The 12,834-nt window shown below is 38.9% G+C and overlaps 1 protein-coding gene across 4 annotated transcripts in view; it reads right to left on the minus strand.

Moving 5' to 3' along the window:
- Positions 1-12,834, minus strand: part of GABRB3 (gamma-aminobutyric acid type A receptor subunit beta3) — a 202,031-nt gene that overhangs the window by 18,051 nt on the left and 171,146 nt on the right. For all 4 annotated transcript variants that reach the window (XM_059820938.1, XM_059820947.1, XM_059820965.1 and 1 more), the window contains 2 exons: positions 7,836-7,918; positions 6,607-6,744 (listed from right to left, as the gene is read on the minus strand). In XM_059820938.1, the coding sequence (XP_059676921.1) occupies positions 6,607-6,744; positions 7,836-7,918 (221 nt within the window). The remainder of the gene's footprint in view (positions 1-6,606; positions 6,745-7,835; positions 7,919-12,834) is intronic.

Consider the following 12,834-nt stretch of genomic DNA (forward strand, 5'->3'; position numbering starts at 1 on the left):
TCTTAGATATGATACTTCTAATAGCTCTTCTAATAGATGTAGTTATAGTCAACATCCTAAAAACCATTTCTGAACATACTGAGGGCCCCACTAGATATTTGATCACATCCCACGCATTCTAATGCAAATATGTGCAAGATATGAAAGCTTACATCTAGAAACAAAGAAAAAACTACAAACTTCCCTTTAAATTATGTTCGTATGTTTGCATATGAGCATAAGAAATTATATTTGCCCATATACACAAGAATGATGGATTTCCTGAGACAGAAAGCAAAAGAAGGAATAGAAAACAGCAGATTTCTCTTCACTGCATCCCTGATAGTTAGGTATACTTCGAGTCATATGACGGACAAAAATCCTATACCGTTTCCAGGTAGCAGAAGCATCCAGGGAGTATCAAACTTTATGCAACTGTCCTTAACTGTTTTATCAAACAATCTCAGAAGAATTATCACTGGAAAAAGAAAAAGCTGGTAGATGTATTTTGTTGCTGGGATTACTTCAATCAGTAATAATTTTTCCAGGATGAAATGCCTTCTAGTTTCACCAATAGAAGAATATTGGTAGAGTCAGAAGAATTTATTTCATCATGAAAATCAGACCAAGGTTTTCTGCTGTCTAAAGCAGTCAACCTAATTTTCAGCAAAGAATCATCACTTTAGCTTGCTTAACATCTTGATTGTCCAATGACCGATGTTTAATTTCAAAAGACAAATTCTCTCTTTGAAACCATGCTTGCTTTTTTTGCTAAGAAAGCTTAACCTTTTCATTGAGTTTCTTATGAAATGGTTTCCATGGCCTTGTGTCTGCAGACTATGTAAATAAAACCAGGACATACCCTGCCATCATGAAATACATTAAAAATGTAGCAGACCTGATCACCTTTCTGCAGTAAGAGTAGTGCATCAGACAGAAATCTTTATAAAGCTCTGTTGAGGAAAATTATTTCATGTAATACACCACCCACATAAAGGATTCTCTATAAATCTTTTCCTCTCCAAAAGTCCTGTCCACATCTGGATGTCTGTGGAATACCACTGATAGAGGTAATGACTGGAAAATCTCCCATAAAATACTGACTCTTTGATAAATAGTCTGAAGGATTCATTCAAGAAGGTTCAGTGGAACTGAATCACTGAATTAAAGCCTCTTCTTGGGCTGCTCCAGTGCCAAGGACCCTGGACGCATTGGGGAACCTCAGAGAAAGAAGAAAGAGAGCACTTTGCTATTGATAAAGCAGGGAAAACGGTGTGGATAGAGGAGGTGTGTCAACAGTGGAGAGGATTAATGTGTCATGTATGTCAGTAATGTTCAGTAATGAAATCCTGAACCGAGAAACAGTATAACAGAGCAGACTTCAGACGTTTATCTTCAATGCTTCACCCGTGACGATCATCCATTACCTCATCACCATCTCCATCTAATGAGATAAGGTAATTACTGAAACTAGTGGGACCTGGCCTTAAAAGGTGGACTCTCCAGACACATTGTCTCAAGGCCAGAGATGTCAACATAAAGTTGTTTCAAGCACGAGGTTCTTTGCCCCGAAGCTAGAACATAGAACTGTAAGAACCATACATAGGGCTAGGCTGTCAGTGCTGCCTGTCTTCCTGCTCTAGAGCTGGAGCTGGACTGTAACAGAGAGTTAGTTGCAAATTTGAAGGTGCACTGTTCCTTTTGAGATGCCCTATGACATCTCAAACACCAGCATGCAGCTGGTGGATATGACATAGCCCCTACATCTTTTGATCAGCAGCTGGAGACTAGGAAGGCTGCCCTATGCCATCTCAAATAGCAGTTGATTAAGCAACTCACTTGAATTGCATACACATGAGCTAGGTGTCTAAACTCCTATTACCTTTACAGGAGAGTCAGTTCATCTAGACAATCTAGTAAATGAAAACTAGAGAATTATCTATCTCCTCCTAAAAGAGACTCCTATCGGTGGACTGAATTTGTCTCCAGACTCCACAGACTGTATTGACTAGATTTCCATCAAGACACCTAATTCATATGTAGACACTGAAATTATATTCACCTTAAATCAGAGAAAGATGAAACCCAGCCCTGCAAGTCTCAGGGTAGGTTTTGAGGGTCTGTAGCTCCTGGGCAACCTAACCAAAAGTCTTGCTGGCATCATGGCTACTTACTGGAGTTGACACATTGCTCAGTTTCATAGAGGTAAATAGAATGTTGTCCTATTTTGTGGTGATTTTCCAAGCTCAAACTTTATTGGGAGGTCTGGATCTCAGGAAATTACAGGATAATTTGGTCTTTGTACAGTTCAAGTTGAAATTGAAACATGAACTGCTAGCCTTGTTTTTTCATACTATGCAGCCAGAGTTCTCCTTTACAGTAGCTCTCCCTGAGACTACAAAAGTTTGTATTACTTCCACCTGTATTGCTTTTATGCCTTCACAGATGATCTGTTGGACCTGCCTCCAGCCAGCCACCTCTGCTATAATATCTCACCTCCAGCAAACAGACCACAGGAATCTGTGGAAAAAATAATTAAAAGAAGGAACATTCTTTATTTTCCCTACTTATTTTACCCGCTTTGTCTGGATGGCTAAAGCTCAATGAAAAGGATAGGTCCTAACCTGCATGGAACAAAGATTGTAAGCCCAGATCTTTAGTTATCTAAGAAGGAACCATCTTGTGTAACTTATTTAATAAAAATGGATTACTTAGTGAGCTCAACTATTACACTGTTACTTGCCTGATTATACTTGGATAATGATTTGTCAATTAAGGCTCAGTACATTGAGAGATTAATTACCAGGAAATTCTAGTTGTTAACATACCATCAAAATTTGTTTTTGCCTAAAGAACAGTGTTGCTGTTCAGGGACCAGATTTGTTACCCTTCCTCCCATCTCATATAACATGTTGATGTCTATGGGCTAATTTAAATAGTACAGGAATAACAGAATTTGGCCTGAATTATTTAAATCTAAGAACAGTATTGAGAATGCAGGCATGAAAACAAATAGTTAATCAATAACTGAGCTCAAAATATTCCTCTTTCATATATTTGGGCACTTGGTAAAAAGTAATTACTTGTTTCTGTTTCAGTTTCATTAAAAGCTAGCAAGCTGAAATATCTAGCTCCAAGGCTGAATTAGTCTCTTGCTGTTTTATCCAAGTATGAACCAAGATAACAGAGTTGGTCAGTTACAGAATTCTTATTTTAATCTGTTCTTCTGGGAATGTTCTTTGGCTAATTGGAAATTATTAGTTTACAGACTGATCTTTCAGAATACAGCAAATAATTCATTTTCAAATCTTTTAAGACTATTCTCCTCATACCAACAGGTTGCTACTCTGGCTCTGACTGCTGTGCATCTTGGAGTTTTTAGGTGGCATTTTTAGCATCCCCATTCCTGTTCAGTTTCTTAGCATTTCTGGATAACAAACATTTAGGAAGTGGGTTCAGCTCACAGGTCTAGGCACTAAATTTCAGGTGTTTGCATTCAGATATTTACACATGTATGGTGCATAAGCTCTCAGTGTAAACCATGGAGATCTAGACTTACAGCCAGCTGATTCTAAGGGTGTGATTTAATTGCCTGTACAGAGGTGTCTAATGCCATTTGAGATACCTTAGGCTACTGAAGAGTAGAACTTAATACTAGTTAAGTAATTAATACTGAAGCACTAGATTGGCGCATAGGACACAAGACTGTAAGACTCTGGAACAGAAGCCTAACTGCTAAAGCAGGATGCTTTACAGCATTTCAAGAGGCAACAGATACCTATGTTTAGGCAACTGAATAGTGTCCTAAGAGCTATTCACTTGACAGAATAGAGGTGTTCAAGAGCTGAATAGCTCATTCGGCTCCATTGACAGCACTGATTTGATATCATTTGACTATGGGCTTAATTCAGTTACTGACACATAGGCATCCAGTGCCATTTTTTTAATGTCTTATGGTAGCCTGTATGGCCTTCAGCAGGTATTAGAAGGTTAGTCAAACCAGATTTTTCTTCTTCACGGCAATTTAAACACTCCTTTCTCTTCTTTTCATCATGGATAAAGAGAACAGTCTATTCCCTATGTCTTTGCAGATGCCTTCTAGACACTTGAAGACTTTATTTCCCAGCAAGTGTTCTCTTTTTTTAAACTATACAATCATACCTGTCTCTCCAGCAATCTCATATATTCCATTTCCGGACTTCCTACTTGCTAATTTTGCCTAGACCCTTGAAAAGTCCTACCCATGACCACAAATACACAGCTCAGGCCTTAGCAATGCCAGTCAAGACTTCTTGTAGGATGTGGGTTTGGGTTTTTTTCCCCAAAAAAGATATTATTAGCTCATGTTCAGTCTGAGATCAATAGTAACCCCTAGATTTCTACACACAGAACTCTGGCCTAACCTGGTATTCCCTGTCCTGAATTTGGATAGGAATAATTAGTTGTATAAATGTTGTATTTTGCACTTTTCCATATTGACTTTGATACTTTTTTCCAGACACATTTTGCTCATTTGGCAAGATCATTTTTAACTGTAATGCTATGCTTCAACATGCATGCAGCTCCTCCAGTATTATTGCAGCCCCGAACAGATTTATGTCATTATCTATGGGGTTTTTCTCATGTTTACCGTTGCTTCTCAGTAGTAACTATGGGAACAGATTTTTCAATTTGCATAAGTTACAGAAGATTATACAGCACTGTTCCTCATGGAGCATAAGAGAAATAACTACTCCAAAAGCTGTTTATGGCATGACTCTGAAGTCTTCTTTTGGTTTTATAAAATCAAAGCACACTATCTCTGAAATGTTCACTGAGATAATGCGCTCAAAGAACTAATATCTTCCCAAAGAACTAGTATCTTCCCTTGGGACTTCAATAACCTCAAAGCCAAAAAAAACCCCAAAACCAAACCGTGCTTGACTTATTTTCCACAAAGATGTAGAAACTGGCCCTAATTATGAGGACCATAAAAAAGTAGGGTCTTGAGAACAAATTTGAAAAGTGTGCTGACTTTATCCATCCGATTCACTAGCATGCTTCAAGTTTACAATTAAATATGGGGTTTTGAGAAACAAATGTGATGTTTCCCCTGCATGGAAATACTCGTCACAACATTTCATAATTAATCAAGCACTTTCATAATGTCCTGTACCAAAATAATAGCAAATGCAGTATGATGTCTTCATCGGTGATACAAATGATATGCTTCAGAAAATGGTACAAGAAACATGGAGTAATGTGTTCTCTGCGACTGTCTCATCCTGCTCCCTAATGTCAAGCTGTCTTAAACCCTGAAGCATGAGATTTACTTGTTCCACAGGTTTTTTTGGAAAGAACTGTTATGATTCTGAATATTTGGTCAGTCATATAAATGTCTACTCCTAGTTTTCATTCTCCCTCATATTTGTTTCACAGCTCTTTGGATTTCTCTCATCTCTAAATTACTAAATCATGTCTTTACTGAAATATTTCATATGGAACTAAAAGGTGGCTTTGGACTGTCATAAAATCTTCCCAAGTAAGTTTTCTGTGTTCTCATTGTTGTCCAAAGAGCCATTCCACAAAAGTATACGCAGTCTTGTGGAGGGGCAGGTAAGCCCTGGCTGTGAAAGATGACACTGGCTGCAGAACGGAGGGATATAGGATTAGAGTATTGATTTCTCTTTAACAAAACCCCACCCTTCCATTCACAATGATAAACAAGAACAGCAGCAGTTGGCAAACCCCCTCATATTAATTTCAATCCCAGCAATATTTACATTTTGTTCTGAAATACAACTTGTGTTTCTGTGTACTTTGAAACAGATGCTGTGCCCAAAGAGTGGGTGAAGTGATGCTTACAAACATAATAGAGCTGTGCTTCATTTGTTCTAGTGCGCTGGACAGATGGAACAGCACAATCCTGTGGTCTGAAGAGCACTGAAAATCTGGAGGTCCCAAATAGTGGCCCCATACTTGCTGATGGCTTTGTGTGTTGCTTTGGTCTTGTCACACATCATAACAACATTTTCCTATGCTGGTGTCTAACATTAAACATGTAAATCAAAACTGTGCTTTGTCACATGAAGACATCCAATGCTGTAAGTTACCAGCAACTTTCATTACATCTTCAAGGAAACAAGGAGGAAACCCCTGGATTTGATTTTAGCATCTTAACAATGATAACAAAAGCACTGGCTATGTATGCGGTACTATACACCCATCAGTGCAAATCAAGATGTAAAAGGCATTACATTCACTGTACAACAACAAAACAAACACGCCTGAAAAGTTGTAGGAAGGTGTTTATAAAAACGGTGGCTCTTTGACCTAGTATGCCAAAACATACTTATGTATGATCAGTGACCCTGTAGGCTACATTTAAACTGATGATTCAGAGGTGAATGACTTCATATTTATTTAATCACAGATATTTAGCTGTCTGGTTAAATATCACACACACAAGAAAAAGAAAAATAAATAAGAAATGCTATTTCATGGAATCCTACCTCCAGGCTTTATCAAGTTATTTATTTAGCCAAACACAAAACACAGTGATAAGACTGTATCTAATTATGATTAATAAAACAGTAATTGCCATCCACAAGGAAGCAAAACACTGAATAGGCAATTAACAATACTTGCCTGTGGCAAAGACGACATTCTTTGACACCAGTCTATATTCCACAATGGAGAACTGAGGAAGCTCAATCCTCTCCACGCCCGTGACCGCGTTATCTCCACCTCTCCAGTAGAACTCTATGTCGTCAGTTGTGTAGCCATCTGCAGGCGAAGCAGGAGAGTAAGTCAGAAATAACAGCAGACTCAAATGTAGCTTCAAACACAGAACACGTGGTTTGTCATTTGAGATAATGAAAAGAATCAGAACAGCTGGAGAGGTGTATGGTATTTTGTTCTCTATGCCTGTGGGAAGGTTTCCTGAAGAGCTGTGCCATTACAGTCTGCAGAGGAGTTTGAGGCAAAATACTCTGTTTTCTTTTTTTTTTCCTCTGGTGTCACTCTCATAAAATTCACATAAGGATTAATGGCCCCAACGAGACAGAATATGCTACCCAATAATCTGCAAAATTAGCATGATTTAAGACATCATACGCATTTAGCACTGAAACCAAGTGTATATTTATCCTGATAATCACCAGAAGAAGGTGGATTATTCAGTGAATACAGACAAACATAATTGGGGCAGATCTTTCCCACTTAAAAGAGTGTAAGTAAGTCACACCATTTCCATTAGCTTCTGTAGTGGAGGACTACAGCTGAATATAGAATATATACTAGCATTTTCTGTATATGGCCTACAATCTCCAGCCAGCAGCAGAAATGGAGCAGGAACTCTTGAAGCACAAATAAACATCTGAATATTGCAATCCTAGGACATGACTAGGTGGAAGAGAGAATCTGGTTCTGTTTTGAACACAATTGCAAATCATAAATGGGGCTGATCTGAAAGTCCTGTGGCAAGACCATCCATGCATAATAAAACACACTGAAAGAAAATTATATCACAGTGTTTGCTCTCTTGAAAATGCATCTGATTAAAATATGAACATTCATTCTCTTGTGTTGAAGATAAGCATCCAGTCACTGCCTCTGCCAAGTCAGGCTGGAGCAATAAATTACTTCATTCTCTCCTAAACCTGTTTTTCTAGGATGTATCCACCCATCTAGAAATGGATGACCCCTTATATTTTTTAAAAAAGTCAAATAAAAAACCAAATAAAAAATCCAAAAGGTGATCATTACATTATTCACATAGCGTTTATAGACACCAGTGTAAATATTACACAGTTCTATAAAAGGAAAATTGCTCCGCATCTGAACTAGATTTGACATGCATTTTCTTATGTACGTACAGCTTTCTATTTCCAGAGTACAGTTTTGTTCATCTAACGGGTATCTTCTCAAGTCCATCATACAAGCTGCAGTGGTTGTGATTCTGAAATACAAACATCAAACAGAATTACTGTACAGCCAGTAATCCAGGTTTTGTTGTTGTTTATTTTTCAAAGTGAGGACTCTGAAGAATAGCTTACAATAACTGAGAATCTGGTCCATAGTTTTAATTTGAGCAGCAGCTTAATACAACAGCGGTAACACTGACTGCAGTGGAACAACTCACTTACAGTGCAAGCAGTCCCTTTGGGGTTCAATGGACCTATCCGCATATGCAAATATTACACAAACATTTGCAGAAATTAAAAAATATTACTTTATATCAGAAAAAGTGAAACGAAAAGAGTCTGCTACAAATGTCAAAATGGTGAGAGCTGTGTGAATAATAGATTCCTTGGTTTTGTGGCAGCACTAGAAAAAACCTGAAATGTTGAAACAATGTCTTAAGTTCAGCAAAATGCTTAATTTCAAAGTTGAGTATATTTCTCTAGTTTTCAAAAGTAAATTAAAGAGGATTTTATAATGAAGCTCCATATTAAATTCTAAATTTTCTCCACAAATAACAATATATTTTTGTTTCTCTATTTCCAATGCAGGTAATTAAGCATACTAAGGATTAATTTGCAAAACATTTCACTATTGATGAAACTGCATTTTTCATCAAGCTTTTGTATATCCGGAGTGTCAACAATACAAATACACAAACAAAACAATTGTATTAACAGCTTCACACAGCATTAGAATCATAGAATCATTTAGGTTGGAAAAGATCTGTAGGATCGTCAAGTCCAACTGTTAACCTAACCCTGCCAGGTCCACCACTAAACCATGTCCCTCAGCGCCTCATCCACACGTCTTTTAAACACCTCCAGGGAGGGGACTCAACAACCTCCCTGGGCAGCCTGGTCCAATGTCTGACAACCCCTTCCCTGAAGAAGTTTTTCCTAATAGCCAGTCTAAATCTCCCCTGGCACAACTTGAGGCCATTTCCTCTTGTCCTATCACTTGTCACTTGGGAGAAGAGACCAGTATCCACCTCTTTGCAACCCCCTTTCAGGTAATTGGAGAGAGCAATGAGGTCTCCCCTCAGCCTCCTCTTCTCCAGATTGAACAACCCCAGTTCCCTCAGCCGCTCCTCATAAGACTTGTGCTCCAGACCCCTCACCAGCTTCATTGCCCTTCTCTGGACATGCTCCAGCACCTCAATGACCTTCTTGTAGGGAGGGGCCCAAAACTGAACACAGGATTTGAGGTGCGGCCTCACCAGCGCCGAGTACAGGGGCACGATCACCTCCCTGCTCCTGCTGGCCACACTATTTCTGATACAGGCCAGGATGCCGTTGGCCTTCTTGGCCACCTGGGCACACTGCTGGCTCATATTCCACCGGCTGTCAATCAACACCCCCAGGTCCTTTTCTGCGGGGCAGCTTTCCAGCCGCTCATCCCCAAGCCTGTAGCGTTGCCTGGGGTTGTTGTGATCCAAGTGCAGGACCCGGCACTTGGCCTTGTTGAACCTCATACAATTGGCCTCGGCCCATTGATCCAGCCTGTCCAGATCCCTCTGCAGAGCCTTCCTATGCTCAAGTAGATCAACACTCTTGCCCAACTTGGTGTCGTCTGCAAACTTGCTGAGGGAGCACTCAATCCCCTTATCCATATCATTGATAAAGATATTAAACAGAAATGGCCCCAATACTGAGCCCTGGGGGACACCACTTACGACCAGCATTGGCATTTTATTTTTAAATTAATGGATTTATGTATTTGTACTAACTTTTAGACAGATATAACCATATGCTCATGATTAATCTTCGGCATATTTCAGTGTTTTGCTGAATCACAGCCTTCATCAAAAGTATGTGCATTATTATGCATCATTTTCTTTATAATGGCTTCATATAAATTTCAAATTTAAATTATCTTCTGGGCCTGACTAGGTCCAGTCCTTACTGATCTTTTTCTGATATAAACAAGAGATGGACCTTGTACACAGTTAGTTCCTAAACAAATAATATTCTGTTGATAATTTATGATAATAATACAAGAGGTGAAATGCCTTAAATGTACCTCTAAAAGCTGGAACCCTCAATGTTAAAGTTTTGTGTTTTCTCCGTTTTGAAGCTTTCTCTTTAATCCCTTAAACTTCTAAAATTACCACCTTCTAATCTGGCAAACTACTTTAAAATTCAGGGGCAACATTTAAAGAGAAGAAAACTAGTTAGATGTCTTTCTTCAACTCTTTCACACTAAAAATAACCCCTGTTGTTATAATGAATGCCCTATCCAATCTCCCAGAAAAGGAAGGAAAGAATGCTTATCCTTAGCATACAGGTTATTTCAGATGGATAACCACATAATATCCAAAGGAAGGGATTAAGACCATCACAACTATCTCATAGGACAACAGAGGCCACCCTTCTCTGACTGAGAAGGTGTTTTGCAAGAAAATATTATAATTTCTTTGCACAGGGAGAGACAGTTGTATGAGCACAAAGGCAATGGATGAGCTAGGAGAGGAAAAAGCTCAAGGATCTGTTACTCAGCATATCTTCTCACATGTGTTCCTACCAGTGAGAAAGGCACAGAGATGATTTTTGTCCTTCCCAGCCTTATCTATGGCATGATCATGTCTCTGCCACTGCTGTTCACTCTGGGTGTCCTCTGAATACCCTTATGTTAGTCCCACAGGCTTTCAGGTACCAAGTAATGTATCACAGGAGGATACTTAGGTCAACCTTCCTCCAGCTTCCTGGTGGGAGATGCTCTGGTTCCTCTGTTAACACATGTCCCAGTGGGCAGGAATAGTTTACAAACAGCAATTCCTCAGCTGCTCTGCAGTTTAGGGGCACGTCTTCTCTGCAATGAACATTTGCAGGTGCCCTTCTGGTCCCTCAGGCAAGGTGCTAGACACAGGGCTATTAATTCTGGAGATGACTGTCTCCTCAATATGACGACTACTAGGAGCTCTAGCTAAGCATATAAAACTAGGACTAGCATAGGGTCTTAGAAGAGAAAACTTAATCTTAAATTTGTGATCGTTGATGAACAAGGTCTTAGCAGTGATCAGCTTTACAAAGCCATACTGATTGTGCAATCAAATGGTCTTGCTCCTGAGTCAGTTGATAACTGTGCTCAAAGTAAAACAAGCAGGCACAGTTGGGAATTGGTGCTATGAGGTTTCTATCCCCTACATTCCCCTACACTGACCTAGGTCTCATTTAAGATCCTTCAGCAGAATCCACATGAGCTAAGTTGATACAAGAGGGAGTGTGGTACCAAGATCTTAACTATTATGTTGTATAACTAGCTTTAAATGCCAGCCATACAGAACACATGCAATTACAAATGATTAATTTGACAGAATTATTAAAAATTATGCAGCTGGCAAAATTGCATTCAACTTACTAATTGCCTGATGACTTTTTAAGGAATGTATTTTTATTTTGGCCTGTTCACATACCGTAACGGTTCTGTGTCACAAGTTCCAGTACCAGAAACTGCACATTCTTGTACAAGTAACTTTTTACACTACAGCAAAATGTATGTTTTTCTTTTCATAAATATTCACTAGAAAAGAAGATACAGCTAGATATAGATAGAAACAGATTTGCCCCATTTACTCAAAGTAAGTTGAGTGCTTAGAGGTCTCTCCTGAAAGAACGTTCAAGCAACCAAATTTCACTTGCACAAATGCTCACCAAAAGCAAATGTTAATTGCTCAGGCTTGTGCATGCTCCCAAGAAAGGCAGGTTTATTTTTTATGGGATGGGATGCTGCCTGACACAGCAGGACAACAAGGTTTCAAGAACTCATCATCACAGCAGTGACAGAGAAACAATTATAAGCCAGACAAAGATAAAGTGGTACACAGATACACATACATTTTGGGGGAAAGCAATACACAAAGGAAATATTTTTAACTGTTTAAAACTCCCTACTCCAGTTAACTTTCCTCTGGATATAGATTGACTTATCCTTCTCTGCTACTTTATTACTGGGCTGATTGCCTTTGGTTATATTGCTATATTGTATAGGAACCCCACCTGTGATATGCTGGGAGGTGCTGAACAAACAACTGACAGAAGGATATTTTTGTCCCCCAAAAGTTTACAATATAAATCAGTCTAAGCAATATAAACACTTCTTATGTGACTAGGTCACAGTTCTGATGGCTAATTTGATCCTCTTTTCATCTTCAAACAGAAACATATTAATCCAAAAAATAACAGAAATAAGTGCGGTTGCCTTGTCTGACTGATCACAACTAAGCTCTTCACCTTGCAAACATCCATCATGTTTTATACACAAGTGAAAACTATGTGAGTCCTTTCAGATGAAATACATATATTATTACTTATTTGTAACATTTAGCATTGTACTGCCTGAGAACAAGAGGTCTATATATGGCAAACACACAAGCGGTTGGAAAGACTCTACTTTTGATCCCCAGTCTATAACGTCATTATTTCTTTTTTGGTCTATTATGAAAAAAAGGTGTTGAGTTATCATATGTCTTGTATATTGTTCCGAACAAGGTGGTATAAAGTCAGTAGCATGCCCAAAGAAAAAAATTCCCCAGAAATGGGTTGAACTTCAAAAACTACTGTCCCATTCCCCCACTATCACAGACTTTTGCTGCGGTAGCAAACTGATTTCTCTGAAGTTGAGAGAAGGTCAAGTCTTTCAAAACTATGACAAATTCTACATTGTTCAGAAGAGAATACAGAGCCTGTGTGGCCTCAGGATCACTTCCGTTACATATTTTTTGAGGAACTGCTTTGCTCCATGGATATGCTATAATCAGTTGCAACCCTGCAAAATTTTCCCTATTATTCTCAGTGACCCTGTGTTTTGTGGCACATAAAACTTTGGGTTCTGGTCTCAGCCCACAGGATGAATCATTGCCTCCAGACTGCAGCTTGAGGCTAGTGCCATCGGGATGCTCTGAAGCCACAACAC

Source organism: Gavia stellata, chromosome 1 (assembly GCF_030936135.1).
Source record: "Gavia stellata isolate bGavSte3 chromosome 1, bGavSte3.hap2, whole genome shotgun sequence".
NCBI lineage: Eukaryota > Metazoa > Chordata > Aves > Gaviiformes > Gaviidae > Gavia > Gavia stellata.